Source organism: Lepidochelys kempii, chromosome 19 (assembly GCF_965140285.1).
Source record: "Lepidochelys kempii isolate rLepKem1 chromosome 19, rLepKem1.hap1, whole genome shotgun sequence".
Classification (NCBI taxonomy): domain Eukaryota; kingdom Metazoa; phylum Chordata; order Testudines; family Cheloniidae; genus Lepidochelys; species Lepidochelys kempii.
The window spans coordinates 3,587,718-3,615,416 of NC_136398.1; the positions used below are offsets into that span (position 1 = coordinate 3,587,718).

The window sequence follows — 27,699 nt, forward strand, 5'->3', positions numbered from 1 at the left end:
AAAACCACAAACTGAGTTTAACATACTAGACAGGTAGGATATGGATTAGCAAATTCTCACCCTGAGTGATCAACAAGCTGGCAGATTCTTAAGGCACAAGCTGCCTTGGCTTTTCAAGCTTGGGTTTCCCAGGTTTTCATACGCAGGCTAGAAATCCCTCTAGCCTGGGACCATCACTTCCCCCAGTTCTGTCTTTGTTCCTCAGGTGTTTCCAGGTGTGTTGTTGTAGGGGGAGTGAGGTATCATCATGATGTCATTGTTCCCCTTTTATATCTTCTTACCACTTGCTGGAAAGCTCTTTTGCTGTGACCTGGATCAAACGGTTCCCATTGTGTAGTGCTATCTCTGAGAGGTTTCTATTGTACACAGTTTCTGGGGTAATCCTTGTGCTTGTGTGCATTTCCTCAATAAACCATGAATGTTGTTTGGCCTTTTTACTGTTGTACCTGAAAGGCTGCTTGTGGGTGTTTTCAACCTAACATGTTTTAGTAACACATATATAGCTAAACTTCATAACTTCACATATGATGATAGCACATACAATCCAACGAGATATTAATGTCTAGCAGATCAAGACTTTTAGAACAATACCTCACAAGGCATACTTTGTACAAAACATATGCTAATTACATGACAGTGGTGAATTCTGGGGTGCCAGGGTGTCACACTCACCAGATTAGTTTGATGTAGAAAAAGATTATAGAGTGGCTATTTGTCCCTTCAGGCTGTGATTGCTGAATACTTTCTTGGCCTGCACGGAGTACTCCTGACTGGCATACAACCACTGCAGGAAGCGTATCGTTCGGATAAGTTCATGGAGCATAGGTCCATCAATGGCTATTAGCCAAGACGGTCAAGGACACAACCACATGCTCTGGGTGCTCTACACCTCCAACTTACAAGAAAATGGAACTGGACAACAGGGGATGGATAACGCAATAAATTCCCTCTTCTGTACACGCCTTATGAAAAACCTGGCACTGGCCGCCGTAGGAAGACAGAATACTGGGCGAGACGGACCATTGGCCTGACCCAGTCTACCCATTCTGACCTTCTTATTGTCAGATCAACAACAGTCTGGTCTAGTGGCTGACCGGGGGGCTGACTGTAACAGAGGGTGACGCTATGACCCGCTCGGTACGGTGCATGAGGCGGTGACGGGGTGTGATTCGGGGGGGACGGCGACACGTTTGGGGGACGGAGAGCTCAGGGGGTTTGAGCATGGGCCCGCTAACCCCAGGGTTGCGAGTTCAATCCTTGAGGGGGCCATTTAGGGATCTGGGGCAAAAATTGGGGATTGGTCCTGCTTTGAGCAGGGGGTTGGAGGAGATGACCTCCTGAGGTCCCTTCCAGCCCTGACAGTCTATGGTTCTGTGGGTGAGCTGCTCAGCCTGGCGAGGCCCGTCCTCGTCCCGCAGCCAGGAGGCTGCCCCAGGGACACCCGCTCGGGGGCGGGCTCCTCCCGGCCCGCCAGGAACCCGCCGAGGGCCCGCCGCCAAGGCACGCCCGGAGGCGGCCGGGAGCGGAGGCGAGCCGGGCCGCTCCCGCTCCGCGGCCAGCCTGCAGCCGGGCCAGGTGCTCAGACACCGCGGGGGGCACGGCAGGAAACCCCGGGCTTCGGGGAGCCCAGGGGGCCCCACCGGGCAGGGGACCCAGAGCCCTCAGTCTCCCCCGCGGGGAGGGGAAGGGGCGGAGGCGGAGACACGGTAACGGAAAAGCCAAGGCCGCAGCGCGGGGGAGGGGAGGGGAGGGGAGGGCGGAAGACGGGCGGAGTCCCCGGACCCGGGGGAAGGGGCGGGGGTCAGAGGTCAGAGGTCGCTGGGCTGGAGCGGGCCTGGTCACGTGGCGGGCGGGGCTCTCGCGAGAGCGGGCGGCCGCGTCATCCCCCCTGCGCCCGCCGTGCGGCCTCGCTGTGTCACGTCGCGCCGCGGAGGGGAGGGGAGCTGCCGCCGGCCCGGGCCTGAGGAAGAACCGCGCGCGCGCCCCCGCCCCCGCCATGGAGTACCTGATCGGCATCCAGGGCCCCGACTACATCCTGGTGGCGTCCGACACGGTGGCGGCCTCCAGCATCGTCCAGATGAAGCACGGTGGGAGGCGTCGGTGGGGCCCGGGGGCGGGGGGGATACGAAAGTCGCGGGGCAGCTGCTCGGGGAGGGGGGTGGTGGGTGATGGGGGGGCCAGCTGCTCGGGGGGGGGAGGTGATGGGGGGGCCAGCTGCTCGGGGGGGGGAGGTGATGGGGGGGCCAGCTGCTCGGGGGGGGGAGGTGATGGGGGGGCCAGCTGCTCGGGGGGGGGAGGTGATGGGGGGGGCCAGCTGCTCGGGGGGGGGAGGTGATGGGGGGGGCCAGCTGCTCGGGGGGGGGAGGTGATGGGGGGGGCCAGCTGCTCGGGGGGGGGGAGGTGATGGGGGGGGCCAGCTGCTCGGGGGGGGGAGGTGATGGGGGGGGCCAGCTGCTCGGGGGGGGGAGGTGATGGGGGGGGCCAGCTGCTCGGGGGGGGGGAGGTGATGGGGGGGGCCAGCTGCTCGGGGGGGGGGAGGTGATGGGGGGGGCCAGCTGCTCGGGGGGGGGAGGTGATGGGGGGGGCCAGCTGCTCGGGGGGGGGGAGGTGATGGGGGGGGGCCAGCTGCTCGGGGGGGGGGAGGTGATGGGGGGGGGCCAGCTGCTCGGGGGGGGGGAGGTGATGGGGGGGGGCCAGCTGCTCGGGGGGGGGGAGGTGATGGGGGGGGCCAGCTGCTCGGGGGGGGGGAGGTGATGGGGGGGGCCAGCTGCTCGGGGGGGGGGAGGTGATGGGGGGGGCCAGCTGCTCGGGGGGGGGGAGGTGATGGGGGGGGCCAGCTGCTCGGGGGGGGGGAGGTGATGGGGGGGGCCAGCTGCTCGGGGGGGGGGAGGTGATGGGGGGGGCCAGCTGCTCGGGGGGGGGGAGGTGATGGGGGGGCCAGCTGCTCGGGGGGGGGGAGGTGATGGGGGGGGCCAGCTGCTCGGGGGGGGGGGAGGTGATGGGGGGGGCCAGCTGCTCGGGGGGGGGGAGGTGATGGGGGGGGCCAGCTGCTCGGGGGGGGGGAGGTGATGGGGGGGGCCAGCTGCTCGGGGGGGGGGGAGGTGATGGGGGGGGCCAGCTGCTCGGGGGGGGGGAGGTGATGGGGGGGGCCAGCTGCTCGGGGGGGGGGGAGGTGATGGGGGGGGCCAGCTGCTCGGGGGGGGGGAGGTGATGGGGGGGCCAGCTGCTCGGGGGGGGGGGGAGGTGATGGGGGGGGCCAGCTGCTCGGGGGGGGGGAGGTGATGGGGGGGGCCAGCTGCTCGGGGGGGGGGAGGTGATGGGGGGGGGGAGGTGATGGGGGGGGCCAGCTGCTCGGGGGGGGGGGAGGTGATGGGGGGGGCCAGCTGCTCGGGGGGGGGGGAGGTGATGGGGGGGGCCAGCTGCTCGGGGGGGGGCGGTGATGGGGGGGGCCAGCTGCTCGGGGGGGGAGGTGATGGGGGGGAGCCAGCTGCTCGGGGGGGGGGGAGGTGATGGGGGGGGGCCAGCTGCTCGGGGGGGGGGGAGGTGATGGGGGGGGCCAGCTGCTCGGGGGGGGGGAGGTGATGGGGGGGGCCAGCTGCTCGGGGGGGGGGGAGGTGATGGGGGGGGCCAGCTGCTCGGGGGGGGGGAGGTGATGGGGGGGGCCAGCTGCTCGGGGGGGGGGGAGGTGATGGGGGGGGCCAGCTGCTCGGGGGGGGGGAGGTGATGGGGGGGGCCAGCTGCTCGGGGGGGGGGAGGTGATGGGGGGGGCCAGCTGCTCGGGGGGGTAAAGATCTCTTTACCCTCCCCCCTGCTGCAGAGCCCAGGGGACTGGTACACGTCCGGGAGATCCCTGCCCCCTTGATGGCGGTTTTCTTGGTGCACCTGCTGCTGTGTCACCATTTACTATTTATGCACCTTTGCACTGGGAAGCAGGTTACCTTGAAGACTCCGAAGGAACTTGCTTTTCTTATTTAAAAACAAACAAACAAAAACCCAAGATATTCACCAAGATCTGTGGTGGCGTGTTGTGACACCACCCCGGGGCCCTGCTGAGAATCCGGGTTCCATTAGGCTGCATGCAGTGCAGCCACCTAGGAAGGCCTGGCCCCTGCCCCAAAGAGTGTATTGTGTAGCTGCTAACTTCCCACTGGAAAGGTATTTTCACGATGTAGCAAACTTGGCAGAGGGGAAAAGTTTTCAAAAAGCAATTGATCTCCTAGTCTCTCTGCTGTGACTTTAGATATTTTTATTTATTCTGTATTGGTTCTACAGTGAATTCATGTATTTGTCGCCTCAATCTCTTGCGGTAGAGTTTAGAGGCCCAGGTTAGGGTTCCCTTGTGCTTGGCACTGCACACCTTTATAAAAGAAAACTCTATCCCAGCCCCATAGTGTATTTAAATATAAGATGAGAGGCAACGGGTGGAGAAAAAGAATCAGCAGGGAGGTCAAGGTATCGGTGAAATGATTATGGTTGGTATAATAAGCAGTAGTCACAGTATACCATTGTTGAGCAATGCGTAGGCATCACAGCAAAGGTGAGTTTTGAGGAGAGATTTCATGGCTGACAGTGTAGTGTTTTTTTCTGACTTTTATTGGCTCTTCTCCCTTACATGAGAAGCGGCATAGAAGTGAAAAGGTAGTTGAGGGTTATTCAGCAGAAATTAATCAAATGAACATCTGTAAAGTGTTCGGTGTTAGTTAGCTTTTGGAAGATGTAAGAGCCAAGTTGTCCACCCATTTCTAAGTTACTTCAAATAGAAAAATATCCATAACTGCTCATGTGAGAGAGCTGAGCAAGACCAAAAGAGGTAACTTTGTGTCTCAGATTGTGCACATGTAACAACTGAACATGAAAAGATATTATGGGGAGCTGTTGCTGATCTTTAGGATTTATAAAGCACCCATTATTTGTTTTTTTCACTTCTAGCAACAGTTTTTAAATAATGAAAAAATTTAGAATGCTGAGCCATCTGAACAATAACAGTTACCTGAACATGAACGGCGGGGGGGGGGGGGGGGGGGTGGGATAGCTCAGTGGTTTGAGCATTGGCCTGCTAAACCCAGGGTTGTGAGTTCAATCCTTGAGGGAGCCATTTAGGGATCTGGGGCAAAAATTGGGGATTGGTCCTGCTTTGAGCAGGGGGTTGGACTAGATGACCTCCTGAGGTCCCTTCCAATCCTGATATTCTATGAATCTATGTGTACCTTTTATCTGCTCGAGTGTTGGAGATGAGTACAGATACTACATGTTCCCAGGTTTTACATCCTTTCTGAGCCTTCATCCAAAGGCAATTGACTATGTCTTCACTAGAAAAATATATAAAATATTTCCCCCAGCAATTTTAACACAGTTTCATTTGAACTAGTGGGACCCAAGGCTTCCTTGGCTGGACCTGTTTTAGTTAACCCTATTTAAAAGTAAGCCTAATTGAAAGGGTAGAAAACATGGGTCCAGACACAAAAGTCTTATCAACATTAGGGTTCCGACCAACTTTCACTGGGGTTCGGTTGAACTGGTGTTAGAGCTGGTGGTGGAGACACTTTAAAATTTCCCCACTGCACATCAGGTTTCAGGGCCTGACCCTGCAAGCACTTACATGTAGTCAGTGGAACTGCTCGCACGCACAAAGCTACACATATGTTTGTGGGACTGAGTTTTATGTTAGCAAAGTAAAACAAGTGCAGTCAAATGTTCAAGTTCCACATATAATTTTTTCCTCTTAAAAAGTTGTACTAGATCTGTGTTGTCAGCCACAAGCATGGAGAAGTCATGAGTCAGGCCCCCAAAACCATGAGATTAAAAAAAAAGTTTTTAATTTGACTTTGGGTTTCAGCCTTCATGTTCACATTTGAGCCTTTATGTTAATGCAGTTCCACTTCCAAGTGTTTTTCTTCAACATGGAGAGTTAAACTTCCTTTCTTTAAAAATGTATATTCTCACATAATCACATGAATGCAGCAGTTGGGGCTTCAAAAATAAAGCAAACTAAACACCATGCCTTCCCCGCAAATATTGGGAGTATTTCAATAAAATTGCAAACGTTGGCTATGCTGCTAGATGAATCTGACCACTATATCTTACTTCATGGCTACAGAAATGAACAGAGGTGGTGATCTTGTTTCATAAGCAGGACACCAAGTTAGGGAGAAATCTCTGTAATAAATTGCAGTTTGTACTCTAAATATTACCAAATACAGTCAACTTTTTTAAAAAGTTTGGTTTGTAAACTAATGGTGTTTAATTCCTGTTGGAATTTATTTAATCTATTTAGGCAAACATAGTGATGTGGGATTTATTAATCCTAGTTTGAAAAATAGTAAGCTGTAGGTAGTAGTCATATTGGTATTTGGTAGTCTTTTCCTTCAAATTGTAAACAGATTGCAGAGAATTATCAATCTGAATAGCAATCCCTAAACACTCAAAAGCAACTTTTAAAGTATTTAACAACTGCATAATACTCTCCAAATCCTATTAAAGGATTGTGACATTTCAGAAGCTTTCAAAAATGTCTTCCAGGGAAGATTATTCAGCAGTATTTAGTAAATTGAAAGTGAAAGTGAGATTCAGATATGGAGATTTAGACTGTTGTTCTGTAGACCTAGCCTGAATGTGGAGAAGCAGTTTTCCCTAGGCACTAACAGCTGCTTGAATATTTATCTATCTTATCTAGTTAAAGCAGACTGGTGGTCAGATAAGATTACAGTATTAGGAGTAGTACAAAATTGTGTTCCTATAGTTTTGTTGTTATAGCTGAGATTTGAAAAATACCTCAGAAAATTACAGTTTTAAAGTTTTGATTTCAAGGAAAGAATTCTGTTTTAGAGTTTAATGATTTTGTTGCTTTTCAATGGGCTATTTTTGCAATTTGTAATCAATATTTATTATTTTTTCCTATTACCAGTGTTCTAATACAGTTCAGTCATGCTATTGACTACCCCGTATTTAAAATAAGTGGTTTTGTTTGTCAAGGGTTGTCTATCCAAATTACTCCCTTCTGAAACAGCTACTAGTGGATTTGGATATCCTAGGAAACGGAAGTCTCTTTGACGTACACTTTGATCCTACATTTTTCATAATTTCTCTTTGCTTAATGTATTCACATGTTTCAACTTACCCAGAATTACACTTGCCCTAAACTATCATGTATTTATATAAAGCAAAACCTAACAGCTTATCAAGCAAAATTCTTGAATATTTTATTGGTGAGTAAATAATAGAATGAAAGAGCTAATACTTAATTTTTTAAAATGTATTGTTCTGTATTTGTGCAGTTTTAACCAATGTTGGTACATGAGTAACAGCTTGCATTTCTGTAGCATCTTCCCTCCTGAAGAATATCAAAGCACTTCAAAATTTAGTTCCAGCTTCTGCTCTTGGATCTGCACATGTGGACCCTTTTGTTGAGCTCAGTTGTCTCCATGAATGCTCCCTGCAGGTGCAGAGGCTGTCAGCATGGATCCAGTTGCACAACTGGGATCATACACTGATTCACAGAGTAGATGTAGGGCGCTACATTAATCACTGAAATGCAGTCACCTCTCTGAAGTGTGACAGCTTTTAACGGCACATAGGAACACTATGCAACAGATTAATTTGGGAGACTGAGAGAAGCTGAATATTGTAATTTAGTTGGGATGCTTTGATTAGCATAATTGAGTGATTAAAATCCTTTAATTTGGTACTTATTAAATAAATTGTGAAACTGCTATGGTATTGGCAAAATAGCATGACTGTTGTGTTTGTAATTGTCTCATTGCCTAGACCATGATAAGATGTTTAAAATGAGTGAGAAGATCTTGCTGTTGTGTGTGGGGGAAGCTGGAGACACTGTGCAGTTTGCAGAGTACATCCAGAAAAATGTTCAGCTCTATAAAATGAGAAATGGTAAGTACAACACCAGAACAAGAGGTCATGTTTTATAATTATATGAATGAGAGCTAATATGGCTGCATGTTGTTAGAGGTACTGAGAGTTTAAAGGACAGCTAGAAATCTAGTTTTTGGGTTTTTTTAAAATAAAATATATTTGTGAGTATTACAGTGGCCCTTAGTGACCATGCCAGTTTTTGTGGATTTACAGTTTACTGCTAATCTTTTTTAAAAAGACCTTTCCTGTTGCTGAGTGAAGAACTGGCACAAACAGGAAAAAATAATAAACAGATTCTCTACAAGGGAAACAATAAAACTTATATAAAAAGTACTGTGAAATGTACTAATTTTTTTAGTTTTCGTAATGTTAGGAGTTATTTCTAACAAGTAGTTCAAAAACATTCAGACATAGGGGGTGATTCTTAATAAAGTTGTTGTTCCTTTAAAGATGACTATTAGATTATTTCAGGTTGGTGTCGTGGGGTTGGGGAGGGGAGAGACACTTCATTTTCTTAGTCTGTCTAGTTTGTGGATTTCTGCCTTTTAGGGGCTCAAGTAAATATGGTGATGAGGGCAGGATAGGTAGTTAGCGGCTTGAATACTTGGCATTGAATCCACCCAGATTTATATATTCATAAAAAGTTAATTCCTGCTCTGTGTGTGTGTGTGTATGTAATATGTATATGAACGTCTCCATTTTGATTTCAATAATTCATTTCTTAAATGAGTTTTAAAAAAAAGTTTTTTCCCTTCCCTATCAACAATATGTCCCAGTATAACTACACATCAGAATTGGTACGCTTGGGTCTGTACAAAACAGGGAAGATAGCCTAGCTGTTAGAAAGGGGAAGGCAGGAAATCAGGACTCTTGTATCTGTTGCTAGTTCTGATGTGGGTTGATTTTTGAGCAAGTCATCTGACCTCTCTGCCTCAGTGTCTCCATCTGCAAAAGGAGAAGAAAATACTTCACTTATGAGAGTACTTGCAATTAGTTTGCAGAGCACTTCTGAGATCATCTAGTGAAATATGCTATATACAATTCATTGTAAAATCTTTCCTCCTGCCTTTGCAAGCACTGATCATCTCCTGTGGTGTGTTCAGATCTCTAATCAGATTTGTACTGACCTAGTCGAAAAGAGCAGACAGTTTGGCCTTATGGTCTTTCAGCTTTCTGGATTTCTAGAGTGACTGCAAATGTTTGAACTCTTAATTAAATAATCTTTGGTTCACGTATACTCAGTATATAGATGAGGCGTTACTGAATTGTAAAAGTATTTGTGTATTTTGGTGAAATCCACTGTTTATATCTCTATGAAGCAATAGATTGAGCACCTTATGTCATCACTTTAAAAAAAAAGAAAAAAGAAAAAAGCAAAGACTACTAGAAAAAACTTTTATCCTTTAGGGCAGGGTAAAGGTTCTAATGACAGTAGGATATCATGTAATAACTTGTTCTGCTCTCCTTAGCATTAGGCTTTTTGATCAAGTGTCTTGTATTATTTATAGAAGCCATCAGTCGTTTGGTTCTTTATTCATTGTCACAGGTTGTAGAACATTTCACATGCTTTTTTACTAAGTCTCTTTCCTGTACACACACTAAAATGGAATTACACATCTAAAGGATTGGTTTTTACCCCCCAAAAAAGATTCAGCATTAGTTTCAGAATTCTCTCCTGTCCACAGTCTTGCCTGTGGGGCAACAGCCTTCTGTTTCTGCAGTCCAGGCCTTTGAAGGTATATCTCCACTGGAATAAAAGACCTGTGGCTGGCCTGGGTCAGCTGACTTGGGCTTGCAGGGCTTGGACTGCAGGGCTAAAAATTGAGAGATCCCAGAACTCAGGCTTCAGCTCAAGCCCGAACATCTACACAGCAATTTTATAGCCCCACAGTCCGAGTCAGCTGACCTGGGTCAGCTGTGAGTGTTTAATTGCTATGTAGGCATACCCTGTGATTTAGAGAAATGTAGGAACTTTCCATTGGTCTTCAAATCCTGGGTGAAAAACATCTTCTCTGTCCCTCTTCGTGTCTCTCCTATTTAACTCCACGCCATTTTTTGGGTTACAGTTTGTATGAAAAAATTTTCAGAATACAGATGTGTAATATTCTGCAATTTTCTAGGGCTTTGTATTTTGAATCCCTGTATAGATATGAGTAATTTGAATGCTTAGCACCCTGTAGATATAGGTCAGTATAATTATTCCCAGTTAACAAAGGGAAAATGGAGACAGAGGTAAAGGGAACATAATAAATGAGTTGTCAGAGTCAGAATAGGAACTTGGAATTGCCCTCGATCATGTTGCCTTTCTGTTTTATTATGAAACAAATAGTGAAAGCAAAGCAGTAAGAAGAATGCATTTTGCACTCCAGTTTCCTCATCAATGCATTTGTTTCTTATATCAGGGTATGAATTGTCTCCTACTGCAGCAGCAAACTTTACACGCAGAAACTTGGCAGACTACCTGCGCAGTCGGGTAAGTAATAACTGAGGCATACCAGCAATGGCTGAAGTTACTAAGGGCTTCTCGCAAAAATCAAACACTGTTTGCCCTTTTCCCTCCCTACATCCCTTCCTGCTGCAACAGCGTTTTTCTTCTCAGCAATGTTTTTGTTTCATTCTTTTCCCTCAGGCTCACAATTTAAACATCTGCTTACACATGACTGAATGCTCCAGGGCAGCAAACACAAAATAAAAATGAAAATAACATGTGACTGGCCAAGTTTCTCTCTCTCCTTCTGAAATAAGCAAATGATTTGAGTATGGTCTGAGTTAGTGAAGCCATAGGCTCCCCACAGTGAGTCGCGTGGAACTGAGACCCTTGAGAGCGATCAGGTTTTGTTGCTACAAAAGGGGTGGAGAAGACATTTCCCTTTTGTGCCAGTTTTATATAGTTCATTTTCACTTCATAATTCCATGCTCTCTTCTTACGCTTGCTGCAGATAATTTTAGCAATTTCTCATTTAGCATAACTAGATTTTTACTTCAGTTGTTTGATGTAACTTGTGTACAGTAAAATGTGATTTTTTTTCCCTAAACCCACATTTCTGAAATGCCTTATTTGAAAAATATAAACCTCACAAAGTACCTTAAAAACTGCTGCCATTATGAGATACATGTGTTAAGATCCACCCTTGTGGTTCCTGTGTCTTAATTATACTACGTGCTATATTACGCCCTAAATAATTTCAGTGGTATGAATAAAGTATTACTGTACCACAGTAGTGCCTCCTGTTGTCCCACTTTGTCTGCTTGTGTTCGTTGTTTCATGTTCTCTTTTTAACAAACCCCTATTGGTTCGGGGACCCTGGAGACATTTGGCAAATTAAGGTTCTCCTGTATTACTAGTTAAATAGCTACAATAACATTGTGTTCAGCTTTAAGGAGATGACATTGACAACTATTCTATTTTCTGTAAAATGTTACCTGTGAAAGGAATTTTTACCAATTTTTATAATAGGCTTGCTTGTGTTTTCATGTTAAGGACACGAAAAACTTGAAGTATCATTTAATATCTTTCCCCAAATGGCTACCCTGTTAGCACTGCTACTGTTCATTTAAATGATCTATATCTGTGTATTTCCAAATGAAAAATGGATAGAAGCAATATAAGAGGGGGGAAGTTTTCAACCTGTGGAAAAACTTCAGATTTTGTTTTGATCACGATCTGATTAATTGTCTTCAGAGTGTGGCATAGAAGTTGGGATATGGCCCAGAATCCAGGGTCTTGGTGAAGACCAAATGTCCGCTAACTACCCACTATGAATTACTAGGGAATAACTTTCACTTGCAGATGGATGAACTCTAATCAAGAGGTCTCTTCTTTCTTCACCTATGGCTTTTCCTCCTCAAAATGGTCTGTTTTATGGAAATTGTAAGCTATGGTTTGCTTTTTTTTTTCTTCTCGTTAAATTGCCTATCACCTCACTTATCAGAAACTAATACAACTACAGTGTTAAGATTCCAGCTTTGGGCCCAGTAAACATTTTGCCATAAATACCAGACAGCTAAGTGAATTAAGCCCCTTTAAAATCGAGATAAGGCCAACACTTCTCATGCAAATGCATTGAATCCATTTAATCTTCTCCCAAAATGATTTAATAGAGCGAAACTATTTGATGTACTTAGCAAAACAAGCCCCTTTTGTAAACAGACATGAAGCTTTCAGTAAATATCAAAACCAAGTGGAAGCTGTTTTTTTCGAATTAGCAGAGTGTAATGACGGACTAACTTAAGGTAATATTTCAAAGCATTGCTAATAAATGCTGTCTCCTCATTCATCATTCAGATGCCTCCTATAAGTGCCCTTTGATGCTTGGCAATTATAGTGAGGAAGTCGGGACTTCAGGGTTCTACACTTGCTGTTGGCTTGCCATGCGACATGTTCAAGGTCAAATATCCACTTCTGTGCCTCACTTTCCCCCAGTTGTAAAATGGGTATTGGATATAAATACGTAATCCTTGGGTACCTCACAGGGAGAGGAGGCTTAATTCACTGCTTGTAAAGTGCTATAAAGTTCTTTGCTGGAAGTTGTTACAGAAAGGCAAAGTGGTATCTAAATATACAAGTTTTGGGATTTCAAGAGTCCTCTGCCTGGCACATGTATATTCTCCACACAAAAGAAGAGCAGGGAAAATAAGAGGACTTGATGATGCTGTGAATTAAGTTGAGCAAATATGTTAGTATGGGGAGGAACAGGGATGAGATTTGTTTATTGCTAGGACATTTTATAGAAATTTCCCAGGGAACCTTTTTCAGGCTTGCCGTCAGTCTTCTTATTTGTAGTAGAGTAGTACCTGTGGGCCCCAACCCAGATCAGAGCCCTATTGTTGGGCCTCATATGTACATAGAGCCTGCCCTGAAGAGCTTTCAGTCTAAATGAACAGGACAAAAAAGGGGTGGAAGAAGGGGAGACCTGAGGCTCTGACTAGCCCAAGTTCATACAGAGCTGGGAATAAAATACAGGAGTCCTGACTCCTAGTCCTCTGTTTAAACCACACCTCATTCTATTTAGAAATCAGTGTAATATACCTCTTGCAAATTAAATGGATACAAATTGGACTGTAGATGTTAGTCCTATAAAAATTATATTTATTTTAACTTTCATTCAAGTGTTCACATTTTGAAAGGCTTGTATGTTTGCATGGAGCTGTTCTGAGTTTCCATGAGTGCCATGAGAAACAGTATTGTAATTCTCCTCCCTCTGCTGTGCATACACAGACTTGTCTATCAGTTGCATAAGAGGCTGATTATTTGTCTCAATGTCACAGGACCCTCAGAGCAGATGGCATAGGTGAAATTGTCTTTGAATGTCCTGCCTACTTAAGCACAGACAGCCATTTGTTACATATGATAAAAATATCACTAACGAGGGTAATAATTTAACATGCTTTTTGGCAAATGCGGTTAGCAGGATGTGACATGATGCGGCACTGTCTTCTTCCTCTATGTGCCATGTCCCTTGAGGCCTGATCCTCTCTGCACCCCCCCCTCCTCCCTGTGCCCAGGCTTGCCTTCCAGCTCACCTGCTCCAGATGGGCGACACAGTGGGGAGGACACTGGCAAAGGCAGATGTGTTTATTTACCGGAGACAAAATGTTGTGCTGCTGCAGATGGCAATGCCCCTGAGCAAATGGCGCACTTTGACACCGCTGTCACACTACAGGGATCTCTGTGCTGTAGGGAGAACACTATCATCTTTTGAAACTTTGCACTTAGTGCTCGTATGAAAGTGCGGAGCTTTCAACACGAAGTTACGAACATTGGCATCAGAAAGTTGTATTCTTTGCTCAATCACTTGTCAGATATTTGTTATTTCTGTGCCTGTTGTGACCCAGTTAGAATCAATAAAAATATAGCCAATAGTGCTTTGTACAAAGAAATCATTCACATAAGACTCTGGAAGTCTATTAATCTAATACTGTTGGTTATAGCCATAAAACAGAATATATGTGCCAAGCTAAATTATACTTTATGGGGAAGGGAAGAGGAGGGGACTAGGTTGTTTACCTACATGTTTAAATATATATTTTCATCTTGATGCACAGCAAGGTGTGGAAAGTTCCCTGCAAGCTGAGTTGAGCCTAGACCCTTGGCTAATAGCAGCTAATACTTGGCCAGGCCAATATGAAGAGGTTTTTTAAGATATTCCATTCTTGGCTATGTAAAACAATTTGCCTTGCCCAAATCCAGTTTATTTCTTAATATTTTGGAAAGTCACTTATGACTGAACCTGAGTTGCGTGTGTCTTCTGCTCTGTGCTGACACAAGGGAGCATTTTAAACGTGGGATCATGTATTGGCAGGGATTGTCTAGGTCTGGCAATGGGAAATGTTACCTTAGTGGGTTGAATACCTGATACTGGAGTTTTATAAAAGATGATGACCCTACCAAACTGTGATTATTTCCCTAATTTTGGGGGCAGGAGAGCAGGCAAGTTAGAAAACATCCCCTAATTTGTATTTTGATATTGCCTTTCTCCAGCTTTTGGGTGTAGTTCATCCATGATCCCTTCTGTTTTTTCCTTTACTTGTACCCTCAAAAGTCCTACCTTTTATGTTGGGCTGGCCTTTATGAAGAGCCAGGCTATAGAATCACTGTTCTGTCTCAGTAATGCTTTTGGAGGTTATACTCTGAGCTATACTGGTTTAAATTAACTAGAATTTTTTTTTTAACTTGCTGTTTTGCCCATCACAGTGCTGATACAGTTATGAGTTTTCAGGTGTAAATCCCCTCTCTCAGGAGGACTGTATGTGAGAAGGTGTTGCTTTCTCACTCCTAGAGTGTGTGTGCTACCCAGTTAGGTGCCTGCTGAGATCAGAAATCCCTGTTTCTGTGCTAAATAGTCCCATTGGAAGTGTAGTGATTATTATATCAAAGATTTTGGCTTTGTAAAAAGCCTCTGTAGGTCTACTCCAACCCTAATTTTTCTGAATCTCTACTCGTTAAGGAGTTGCACACTAATCCCACACAACTGTCTTAAATCTGTAACTTTTAACTCTAAAACCAATAGATAAACTGATTAGAAAAATTGTCTTCAGAATAAAAATTGTCTTCAGCTATTGAGAATGTGGTATTGGAAACTGTTTGTCTTAATACTTACGATTTGAAATTGGTGACTTAAATCCAGAACATTTCTCAACACTACCCTCTTCTTTCCAAATAGGTTGTGAAATGGCTCCATGCCAAAAGGTGCTTGGGCCCCATTCACATGTATCTGGGATACCTCCAATTATTGGGTTTATTCTAGCTAATTATGTTACAAGGTACAAGTCTGAACAGGAAGCAAGTTGAGTATGAGCAGGACTCTTGGTCATTAACATGCAGGAGTCTTTAAATCATTTTAGTGGGTTACAAAATGTAGAAGAGCTTGCTATAATCTGAGCTTGAGCATTGCACTCACTCGGTGCTGCTTTGTTATTGACGTCTTGGTCTAACTTCATGCCAATGCTTTGCGTCCACTCAGGGGTTTCCGATCACTTTAGGAAGGTGAATAAATAATATCTCCATTTTACAAATGAGCAAACTGAGGTGAAGCAACTTGCCCAAGGTCGGTCAGAAATGCAACCCAGGGGTCCAACTCCGAATTTCCTGTTTATAATTAGTAATCGACATTCCTTCACGTGAAAAGTAAAGGAGTTGGGGGGGTAAAACTCACAGTGAGGGACAGAATAATACCATGGGACTAGCTATGTGGCTGGGCTGTACTCTCCTACTCCTTACTTTGAGGGACCCGTAAGTGTTCTTTTGCAAGCAGGGGTAAGACCAGAAAATTTCCAGAAGGTCATTCACCTGCGGAATGCCTCAGTCCCAAGGTGCCCTGGCCATAGGAACTCTTCCTGTGTGCGCCATTCAGTTGTTGTTCCCAACTCGCTCCCCCATGGCAATTGGCATTGGGCAGCTTTTGTGCTCTGACCTCTTCGGTGGGGGTTGCAGATCAGAGAAGCTGCATGAAGGAATCTTTGTTTTTGTGTCCTTTAGTGTATGGAGGGGGTGGAGCTTGCTGGTTGGGTAGTTGTCCTCCTTATTGGCCCCTCCCCTTTTTTTGCTGACTGTGTGTTTACAAAAGTGCCAGATGCGGAGGAGAGAGGGGACATCTTATATAATCTTTTCCCTTCATAGCTTTTTCCTGGTTTTATGGCTGTCCACATTATGCAGTGAAGGCAACACAGGGACATTGGTGTTTTGCACTGGGTCTACTTCAGTGAAATGTCACCAACTGAAATAGATTATTTTGAGTCTCTGTGTGTTATATTGAAACAATATTCTGCAGGGTATTAGAGTGTTACAGCCCAACCCAAACTGAGGCATGTTCTACGCTATTAACCACCATCTGTGTCCCTCACCACTTCAGCTAGTTTGAATTCATTTGTCTATCTCTATGGATGAACTAGCATTAATGTAATGCTTTGCAATCATAGTTATTCATATTTCTAGCACTTGCTGAGTGTTTAGCATTCATAACTTGCTACATTTACCTTGCAGCATGTAATTCTGCTTCAACATGTGGAGTCTGCCCCAAAATATTGAATTTTGCCTGAATTCCCCTTAAAAACACTACCGATTAATAAACACAGGGGTTACATTTTGCCATTGGACAGTCAGTGATTTTATCTGTGAGCTTTATTTGTTGGGTAGAGACAGCGTTTTGGATTAGCAAGTGAAATGAATGGAGAAAACAAATACTGTGTTAACTAGCTGGTATAATAAGGCATCTGTGCCATGTTGCATTTTAAGTCATTAAATTTTGAAACCTCTCTAATTACAACATGGCTGCACCTTTAACAAGAAAGCACGCAAATTTGGAGCTGCTGCCGGAGTATAACATCATGTGTAGCAACAAGAAAATGGCCCACCTCTTTGCTGATGGACAATAGCTAATATTAATTTGTCAAGTTTGTAGTGTTTCACTGCAGTCCTGAAGATGCACAGCAATAGCTGTAACTGGTAGCTTTCCAACTCTTTAAACTTTACACTCTGACACTTAATTCATTGGCAGTTGGACTTGGGGCTTGTCTGCATGTGCATTTGTGCTCTTTTAGTTTCAGGTGTGATTTTCTTTTTTTTTTTTAAACCAGTTTCAATTGGGTTAATGCTGTGTAGATGCTCTTATTTTGTTTTTAAACCAGGCTTCTTTTGATTTAGCTTAATTCTGTTAGAAACAGCTGAATTAAAGTAAGCCATTTTTAAACCAAAATAAGAACCTCCACCTGGGTTTACACTAGTTTAACTAAACAGTGTAAAACTGTGTCTAGACAAGACCTTAGTTTTCTGTATGGATTGTGAAAATGAAGCCAAATATAGTGTATCTACCCTGCAAAAATAGAAAGTGTGTTCTTAAGTCAGGTTAGTATAGCAGTGAAGACATGGCAAGTCAGGTTACTAACTCAAGTTGAATTGTATAGCTTTTCCCCCCACCACTCACCACCCCACCCCCCGCATGTAGACATACCCTTAGCTTACGGGAGGGGGTCCATGATTTATTTCTGGTGGAACCCTGCCTAAGCTCAGAGTAGAAGTCACACTTTCCTTTGGGATCATAGAACCTGATTCTTATTTACGGGAAGGGCTCTTCACGCTACTCTGGCAGTGTTCACTCACTTGAAGGCCCCTTTACACTCCCAGGGAGGAGTCAAAAGGCTTTATTGTAAATGTCTCCCAGGTCAAACTGTTGACACTGTACTGGTTAAGGAAGTGTTTTTAATTCTGACTGATCACTTCTGATGTGCTGTGCTCCTCATACTGGGTATACACCCTCGCAGATGAGGACACACTTTGCCATAATCAGTGTATTTGTGTGAGCGTGTGTCTCTCTGAAAAGACCTTTTGTCAGTGCCTATTTGGCTGCTGCAGCACAAATCTACATGCATACTTCTCTGGTACCATTTTTTATTGGTGCAGAAACTATTGCTGTTTCCTTTCTCGACCTACTGCCTTCCCCAATCTCCCAGGTGACTTACCTGCTGGGAATGCCAGTGCCAAGGTTGTATATTTACTAAGTTGCAGCACATTGTTAAATAAAAAAAACCCAAATTCTAAAGTGCAGCTTCTTATTGTGTTGTTTTGTTTAATTATAGGTGACAGGGTCTGGACTGAGTCCAAAGGAAGACTGTCAATTCCTCCCTTGCTGTCCACGCTTGGCAGGATGCTTCCTAACGCCCACCTCTCTCCCCCTTGCTGTGACTTTGGCTTCCGCCAGATGTCACACCGCTGCTTGTCACCGCCCAGCCTCCCATCGCTGATCTTGTTGTTTCAGTGTATTTCTCACAACTGTTCTCTTCAGCTGTAAATTCTGAAGAATTTCACGCTCTTCTTAATCACTGCAGTTATTTTAAATCCAATGGCATAGAGTGCAAAGCTAGATGGGGATGGAAAATACTTCCTTTAACTGAAGGGAAAGCTTGCATTTCTTGAGAGACGAAAAAATGGATTGTTTTGACTCCGTCCCAAAGTGTTAGCCCATCATCTCTCATGTTAAACCTTTGTAATCACAGTAACATTCTAAAAAGTTCAAAGCTCTTGCTCATGTTAATTAGCAACAAAATTCCATGCCTAGTTTGAAATTGATAAACATCCTGCTACTAAACTAAAGTTCAGTGTAGAGAGTATTTAACAAATGTCTGACTTGGTGCTTTTCTGCTCAAAACCTCAGAGTTGGAAGACTAGGCATAGAAGAATTGAGGGTGCAAGAGGACCCCAGTACTAGACTAGCAAGGTTGTTGTCGGTCCATGTTAAGGTGCAGTGATCTATAGTAGGGGAAACTTCCACCATGCCTACCCATGCTATGAAAGATTAGAACCAGGCATTTTAAAAAGCGTAACATTAATGCTCATATGAAGGTTTTCTTGGGGTTTTGTAATGCTGCCAGTCACCATAGTATCTGTGGTCTTAATTTTTACAGAGAAAGTGCAAAGTTCCTAGTGGACTTCTAGAGTCTCTGGATCCTCCTCCCTTTTGGGGGTAAAAGCTATTTGAGGTGGTTCATTTGCAAGATTTGATTTTATTTGTTTGGCTGGCATGTCTGGTAAATGGGAGTGTCAGGTCGTTGGATACTGGAAGGCTCATATTTCACATGATATTTGCAGCAAAACTAAAAAAAGCAGAGTAGGACAAATTTTGATTTTAATATTGTGGGGTTGATGGGTCAGGAGCACATAATTCAACAAGTGTAGAGTTTAGTATTTCCTTGTGGTCCAGTGTCTTTTAGAAGTTGGTTCCTTAAGCCTTCACAACAGGAAAAATTGCAGCACCTGGCATTAAAGGCACAACACTTGGGTTAGTGTTTTACCTTTTGCTCCAAATACCATTGCAGTTTAAATGTTTTAAGGTTAATCAAGTTAAACCATTTTAACTTTCACCTATGAAAATACATATTTTTTTAAAACCAGTAAAATGTCATGGCAAAACCCAAAACAATTCCCCATTAAAATGCCACATTCCAAAATGTAGTCTTGTGGGACCTTGGATTCAAGTCCTGAACTGCTAGATTTGAAACAAATCTTGGCATACTTTAAAATTCTAGCAGTAGGTGAGTGTTGTGGGCGCTGCAGCAGGAAGCGAAGATGACTTTAGATATCAAGAAAAGACGTACCTTGAAAAGAAACCTCTTCCGTGGAAGACATGAATTTTACTCCCCAAAATGATGTATGAAAATGCCCTTTTAATATTGCATTTCTTTGTAAGCATAGGCTCTGAAACAGATCAGGAACTATGTGCATCCCAAAGGGTGTTAATCAGTTAGAAAAGATGTAGAAATAGTAAATAAAATGTGAAAATAATTATCTAATGTTTGAGCCTCACCTTGCTCTAGTAGTAAAATAGCATAAGATTTATTTACATTTGAAATTTTTTAAAAAGCACAAACAAAAGATTTTTTTAAAAGCTCATGGAGCTTCTGCAGAAGAATTTCGGAAACTGCAAGTTGTTACCCAGCTGTATTGATTTAATTAGTCTGTGACACCACTTATTTATGCTTAAGCTTCTCACACATGCAAAAGTTGGTAATTCGAAGTAGCACAATAATTTGTGAGTTGTCTTCTGTGCGCGTCATGGCTTTTAAATGACAACTTTGGTGTGCATGTGAGATGTTTAAGCATAAATAAATGATAATACACAGGCTAATTAAACTAATACATTTGTGTAGCAACTTGATTCTGGAATGACTGAAACAATCTTTCATGGAATATCTTTCAATAACGCTTTTTAAAAGTTTGGTGGACCCTTAAAATGTATATAATAAAAACAGTGTAGTGAAATAGAATATCCAAAACCATTGCGTGAATTAATTTGCTAACCCGTTTTATAAGGATATGTTGATTCATGAAGTGGGAAAGATCAGCAGCCTGTTCAGTTCCTTTTGTGAGGAGGGCATTCAAACTATAGCACTGTCATTTCATTTTAAAAACTCTTTCAACTCAAGGTTCTTTGTAACACTTGTATCCAGTGATGTCCTTTACTGTCATGGTTTTTTGGTCTCAACTTAATGTTATCCCAACCATGTAATACCAATCTATTATTTTAAGATTTTTAATAACTTCTCATTGAAGGAATCAGTGTGACAGAATAACTGCAGATAGCACTCTGGGAAGGAAGGAATCAGTTTTGCTCCTAAGGATTTAACCACTTTCTTACATTCTCAAGTATATAAGAAACAAGCTCCTATCAACAGCACATATCCCAGACTTTCAAAATGAGTTTGCTCTCTGCTCTGGCACTAGTAGTAGGTGTCATTCTTCCTGACTTATGCATCAGATGAAGTGAGCTGTAGCTCACGAAAGCTTATGCTCAAATAAATTGGTTAGTCTCTAAGGTGCCACAAGTTCCTCCTTTTCTTTTTGCGAATACAGACTAACACGGCTGCTACTCTGAAATCTTCCCTACTCTGGCTGGCTGGTTTGTTGATCTACGTTTTCTGAAAATCTAATGAACATGCTGTTTTCAATGACCGTTTCTTATTAATGCCAAGTACTAAAATCAGTATGGAACTACTAAAAGTGTAAAAGTGTTGAGCAGGCATATGGTGATTCCATGTACTTCTTGTATGAGCCTATGCTTCACAAATTGGTAATCGTGTGTGTGTGGGGGTGGGTATGGAATCACATATAATGTGTTCACATGTGTTTGGAATATCTATAGCTATGTGCTTACACAACCACTTTCCCACTGTGGAAAATGCAATAAGAATACATGGGTTTTTAAAGCAAATGATAACCCATATAAAACATGATGCAAACTCCTGGGGCTTTGCAGAATTACTAGATCTGTATTTATAACCCAGTAAAAGGCATGGTTGTATTAGTGGAAATGGGTGGTCTCTCTTGGCTAAAGAATAAACATGAAAACATCTTTATTTAATGGGTTGTGTTTAAAGTCTTAAACAAGAATAGGGAGGAAAGAATTAAACTGGAGCAGACTAACACTTAATTCTCTGCATCTGTCAAACCATTTCTGAAACCTAAAAGACACACGTGAAAATATTTAATTCTTAAATGTTTGTGATGCGGGGGGGACTTGGATTATCTTGATCTTATGATAACAAGAAAGTGGGCCAGAGTCTTCAGTCTTAGATGGAAGCAAATTTATTCACATAAGCTTAGTGATTTTTTAGGTTAAATCTGGTAGGTGGAATAAAAGTCTAATTGGCAATTAATGTTACAATGCAACATTATATATAAAACTGTTCACACTGTGTTCTGTTTTCATACTGGCTTAAAATGCTGCGTGGTTAACTCAGTGTAACTAAATAAACAGCATATTAAATTAACAGAAACTTTGTACCTGCCAAAAAAGTCCACATTTTGCTTGCATGCTGACAGTCAAAAATCTAAGCATTTTTCTGAGATGGACAGTGGTGGGAAAGTATTTTTAATTATGATTTGTCCCCATAAGATTGAAACACTAACTGTGAAAGGGTCCTAAGGAGCAGATTGAAGGGAAAGTAAAAGTCTTACACGTTTTAAAGGAATGCAGTGGGCAAAGAAGTTTGCTTCCCAACAACAAAAAACTTCAGCCACTCCGGGGTTTTGAATTCAAATGTGTTCCTCAGAAGCAATTTGCACAGTTACTAGAGACATTTTGTGTCCAAAGGAGCATGTTGAAACGGGCTGGATTACCAGTCTCTACATGTTATGGGGGACAGTAGAGGGGAGGGTGGTTAGTATTGCTGCATTAATCAAAATTCTGTGTTTCTGCTTGCAGACCCCTTACCATGTCAATCTTCTTTTGGCCGGCTACGATGAACACGAAGGCCCTGCCCTTTATTATATGGATTACCTTGCAGCCCTGGCTAAAGCTCCCTTTGCAGCACATGGATATGGTGCATTCCTAACCCTGAGCATTCTTGACCGCTATTACAAGCCAAGTAAGTATGAAGCCTGTGGCAAAGAAACCATTCTCTTTCTACTGACTAGTAAATCAAAGGCTTAATAAAGTGGGATCTCACGCTTGTGAATCCTGTTGAGTCACTCTAGCCAGTTCTGTTGCTGTAGTAGGCACAGAGATTAGATATTCATTGAGGAGTAAAGATCTAAAAATCTATAGACTAGCTTTTCAGCAGAAATGGAGGCTGCAGTGAAACTAGACTTTTTTCCAAGTGCTTGCTGTTCCTGTTGTAAAGTTAAGAAGTTTTGTTGTTTTTTTTTAAACTGACCTGTTAGTTCCTGGCCATCTTCATCTAATAAATAATGTTTTGATGGCTTTACTGTAGTATTTTGGGTACTACTGACTTTTTGCCCCAGGTGTTGCACTGATAATTTACTACTTAGCATTTCTATCATCCTGTACCAAGAGACTAACAAATGGTAGTTAAATCATGCTGTTCGAAACTAAACCGTGAGGCAGGAAGATGTCTTCAACTAGCATCTGCCTCTACAAGCTATAGTTCAAATACCTCTGCTGCTGCTGTATGTTACCTAGTTTGCTGGCTATGATGTGCATACAATTATCTCCTGACGTGTCCCTCTTCAGAGTGCAGTCTAGTTTCCCATTTCTCCATAACTGCATCCGCTCAGTTCATAGCATATTAAAAAACCAGAAAAATAAAACTGCACTCTTTTCTAATATGTTTATCTCATCCTTTTGCAGATCTGGTGTATGGGGATGCTTTGTTTTGGCTGCTTTGCAACCTTTTCCTACTGTTTAATGTTTACATCAGAATAATTCTTTGCACATCTGTAGCTCTCAATGTTTTTAAAGCATTCAAACTTAGCCTCTCTGATTGCCAAAAGACAGGGCAGCATTATCCCCATTTTACAGATGAGGAAACTTGAAACACAACTGAAATGACTTGTCCGCATTGGAAATCTGCAGAGCTGGGAATAGAGTTAAGCTTTTTCTGACTCCCTTGTACTTTAGCCACAAAAGCACCTTTCCCATTGGCAGCAATATTTTGCGTGCAAGGTTTAATTTACTGACTCATAGCAGAGACCTTCCTTTAGCAGTATTTCTATCTGCCTCCTGCAACCAGTGCAGCAGGAATCTGGCAGTTCTCTTCTAATTGGAGCTTATTCCACCTGAGCAGCAGGTGTGAGTTGGGAACAAAAGCCCTTGAACCAAGTAGGCTGCATGCTAAGCATGCATCTCTGTAATTTTTTCATTACTTGCGTCTTCTGGAAGCGATGCTGCCTTTCTTCTCTTTCCCCACCCCTTCCAAAAGGAAAAAAATTAAGTACAATATGTTGTCACAGTTGGCCATCCCCACTGAATGCTGATTTTTTTTTTTTTTTTTAATCCTAATGTGTGAGACTAGCAGGGGCATCACACACGTGCCTTTCCCATTATTAAAGCTCATACCCAGCAGGGAATGTAGCACTAAAACCAATCCCCGCCCACGTTCACTGACTTGCAGCCGGCTTTGGACAGATGGAGCTGATTTAAAGCTGTAATAAACTCAAGGAAAGAGAGACGGCTGGACTTCTCCGAAGCCCAGTCCCTGGCCATGGGAGGCAAAATTCCGTCATGCTTCCCATTGGTATAACAAATCGATTCTCAATGGCTTGTTGCAGCGCGAGTGCTTCAGTGCAGGGCATCCTCAGTACATATGGAATGTGTTTTCTGTGAACTGGGAAGGAGGGTTTTTTTTGGTGCTCAGCTGAAAAGTTGTTTAAATTTAATAAAAAGATTGACTTGAGAGAGATGGCCTCTAACTAAAGCAATCTGTGGGTGTTTTCTCCTTCAGGTATCACACGCGAGGAGGCAATGGAGCTCCTAAAGAAATGTCTAGAGGAGGTGAGTCACCAAAGACTTGGGCCTGTGTGATCTTGAGAAAGGAATGTTTGTTTGCCTTCATTTACTGATATTTTTCCTGTTCCTCTGTCACATTTTTTCCCTGCCTTTGCCAGAAGGGGTAATAAATATACATTGGCCAGATGTGGAACCAGCTACTGAGGAAAAGGATTTGTGCGTACTTACGTTGTCTTAGTATGGTTCATGTCCTCCAGAATGTAAACTTTAAGATTAATTGCTTTTCTTTACTTCTGGTCCTTCCATACTTAACATAATATTGATGTAGACAGCCCTTGACTTTGTCTTTTTATGTTATTTCTGCCTAAAATGTTTTTATCCTTCTGATACTTATCCTCCTGTGCTTGTGGTAAGTTTATTTTTCTACTAGACATTTTTAAACTGCTTTCTCCCCTTAGTTCATAAGTTGAATAACCAAGTCTAACTCCAATAATGACTTGACCTCAGGCACTGAAGCAGTTGATCAGCAGCTTTAGCAAAAATATCCTTTTCACATCATAAATCTTTATCAGAGCAGTATTCGGTGTCATTGTCTCTTGGAGGTTAAAGAGGTGAACTGGTGTTACTGGGGAGAAGTCTTCTGCAAAGGGCCTTACAAGCATTTTGGTGATGTGTAAGGTTTTTAGTAGATTAGCTTTCCTGTCAATCATGGTGTCTGATAGTTAGCAAAGTACTTTACAAATTACTTTGGTGGGTGCTGCCCAACCCTATCCTGAAAGAAGTTGTGTTGTATAGTTCTCTGACCATTACCTGTCTTACAGCTAGTGAGTTGAAAGGATAGTCTCGCATGGTAACTCAGTAGCTAGATAAGTACATGGCAGCTTTGCTGTTGTCATATGCTATTGAGCTCATGGTTTCTGGGACACAGCAAGAACTACCAAGTTCCACTAATTTGCTTAACTTTGGATGCCACTGTAAATGTACTTTAGAAATGTGCATAAATCTAGGGATCCTGCCTTGAATATGCCTCAAGAACTGCGGGACCAGTTCTTCTAGAAGTTGGCCTACTAGGTAACTATGTATAAACCAAGAACACACTTGGAGCATGTGAAGAATCATCTTAAAAGAAGACTAGTATATTACCATACAGTGCTACATGGAGGACCTGCTGACATTTTGCCCTCCATGTCTTGCCTCAGCAGTCTAGTTCATATCTATGCTTACCGTGTCTAAGATAGATAATTATCACTACTGCTAAAAAAAATTAAAACCAAGAATGTCACAAATGCTCACTATATTGGTGCACCCTCAGTAATCAATGCACCCTAACCCAAAAATTCAGAATGTACAAATAAGCTACAAAAGAAAATAATGTGACAGCAGAGCCTCTTTACTCAATGCAGTTCATCCTAATACAAGGAACAAACAATACCACATTGTATTTTATATAATCAAGGCATCCTGCTCTCAAGCAAGGTAAGAAGTGGCGTTATCCTCCATATATCAAACTGACCATTTATTATGAGCTCATAAGTGTCTTACCCTAAAGGTGACTTCAGCATTTGCCTAAGAAAGGGTTTGACCTTAACTCATATGTGTTGGTTATTGGGTGGAGAAGTTTAAAAATGTAAATACATCACAAGCAGAGGAGCTCAGGCCCCTCTAAAATGTTTGCCTGTTTGTATCTAAGTGTAATGGTAGAAAATGATTGTAATCTTCTCCACTTTCACTTGAATGAAAAATTTTGTTAGAGAACTGAGATAATTCATGCTGAAATAACAGGCATGTGGGAGAGGGAGCTCATGCTGCCAACGTCTCATGCACGATTGACTGAAGTTTATATCCCAAGCAGTGTGTACTGTGGGGACCTGTTAAATACTTAGCCCTGGCACATAGTCAAGTGAATTTTTTCAACAGAGTTGTTCTCTTGTTAGGCACTAGTTTAAGACAGATTCTTTAAGATGTACATCAAGATAAATTTGGGCATGACAAGTTTATTCTCTTATCAAGTCTAACATACTACATTACTGGGTGTGCAAGCTCCTTATTCAGATCCCAAGTCCTGCTTCAGATTTGTTCAAAAGGAATTTTAGGTAAACACTAAAACTCACATAAGAGCAGAATTAAAATATATTTATTTGCTTATGCAAGTTCGTAGGCTTAAAACGTTGCTGCTAGTGGCTTTTTTCTACTTGTAAAATCCATGTAATTCTTTAAGGTGACTATGCAAACCCTCCGATTTCTATTTAATTTCCAAACTGACTTCCACAGAGATCACAGTCAATTCTAGCTCTCCAGGATTTCTGAATATAAAAGGCACTTCTCAGTTTTGGTGTCCAGAGATGTTGCAGAAACAAAGTGGAAGCAGGAGAAATTGGAGGAGAGAAACTAATGCTTTTAGGACATGCAACGATGTCTCTCTCAAAGAAATGTTTTTTTATTTAAGCATTGAACAAATCTTTCCCCTCTCTCTGTCTGTTAAACAGCTTCAGAAACGCTTCATCCTGAACCTGCCTTCTTTCAGCGTCCGGTTCATTGACAAAGACGGCATCCACGAAGTGGACAACATACCCTTTCCGAAAGTGTCATCCTAACCCATGGGATCTTTCCTGGGATTTTTCTTTCAGTTCACTTTTGGGGTTTTTTTCTACTTGTTTGATGTACTACACAATTAATGTACTGCACTTGGGGACTTCAAATAAAGATTGACATTGGCTATATCAATCTTATCACTTTATTCCATTAACCCTTTTCTCCCAAAGTAAATTAAATCATCATCGCTCTGCAGATGGGTTCTGGGATTGCCAATCCTTGACTGTGCAGATAGCAACTTCCTTCCTTGCTGTTCTGCGCCCTTATCAGTGTGTCTCTGTGCTTTCTCAGCTTGTTCCAGTTTTGCTGCTCCAAATGTCTTCCCTCTTAAATTCTTGATCAAATATTAATTTTCCCTTTTAGCAGTTAAGTATCCATCATCCATCCTGTCAGTACGTGGTGCAGTCCAGCAAGCAGCTGGTATAACGTTCCACTTGTCTTAAACAGCTTAACTTGATCTATAGAATAGTTACAAGAATTTATCCAATTTTATTTTATAGTAAAGGGGTCAACTATCAGAACATCTTAATAGAGTTCTCTTGGTCTCTTAGATTTTGTTATTTAGACCATCTTGAAGTTGAGGGAAGAGGTTTTTCTGGGAAAGAGTATATGTAGGGATAGAAAATGAGTGTCCGGAGAAACTGGTACCCTTTATGGCTTAGTGGTTGGGGAAGAAATCCAGTTTCTGGAAAGTAATGTTTTGCTTGCCAGTTGGATCTTAGCCACTCTAAATTTAACAGTATAATTATTTTAGTATGAATCATGTGAATTAGGAGAGCACCACGAGTCAGCATGTCCAAAAGAATGTGTGCTAAACTGAATCCATTTTTAACACTTGTTTTGAATTGGGCTTAACTATAATATGCACAGTAGGGAACTTTTAAATGTTACTTGTGCCTCTCATGGAGCTTCTGTGAACTATTCCGCGCTAAATAAAGAGAGCCTTTTTCATTCCATGAGAACAATCACTAACCTGTCCAGGGTTAAGATGGTGCTTCCATTCTAAATTATCCATTCTATTATCTGTCATGTAACTTCCTCAAATAATTGCCATCTAGTG

General features: G+C 43.0%; 1 protein-coding gene and 1 long non-coding RNA gene across 4 annotated transcripts in view; one reads left to right on the top strand and one right to left on the bottom strand.

Annotated features, from left to right (window-relative positions):
• LOC140900541 (uncharacterized) overlaps positions 1 to 1,778 on the bottom strand; it is a 45,244-nt gene extending 43,466 nt beyond the window's left edge. For both annotated transcript variants that reach the window (XR_012155659.2, XR_012155658.2), the window contains exon 1: positions 61 to 1,778. This is a non-coding gene — a long non-coding RNA (uncharacterized LOC140900541). The remainder of the gene's footprint in view (positions 1 to 60) is intronic.
• Positions 1,624 to 26,765, top strand: PSMB2 (proteasome 20S subunit beta 2). 2 transcript variants are annotated; one of them, XM_073317978.2, is made up of 6 exons: positions 1,624 to 1,706; positions 7,765 to 7,887; positions 10,272 to 10,342; positions 22,065 to 22,227; positions 24,043 to 24,092; positions 26,534 to 26,765. In XM_073317978.2, exons 2-6 carry the CDS (start codon positions 7,776 to 7,778, stop codon positions 26,639 to 26,641), a joined length of 504 nt encoding a protein of 167 aa, XP_073174079.1. In that variant the 5' UTR covers positions 1,624 to 1,706; positions 7,765 to 7,775; the 3' UTR covers positions 26,642 to 26,765. The 2 variants fall into 2 exon arrangements, with proteins under 2 accessions (XP_073174079.1, XP_073174078.1); XM_073317977.2 differs by lacking the exon at positions 1,624 to 1,706 and adding an exon at positions 1,862 to 2,087.
• Positions 26,766 to 27,699: the final 934 nt, after the last annotated feature.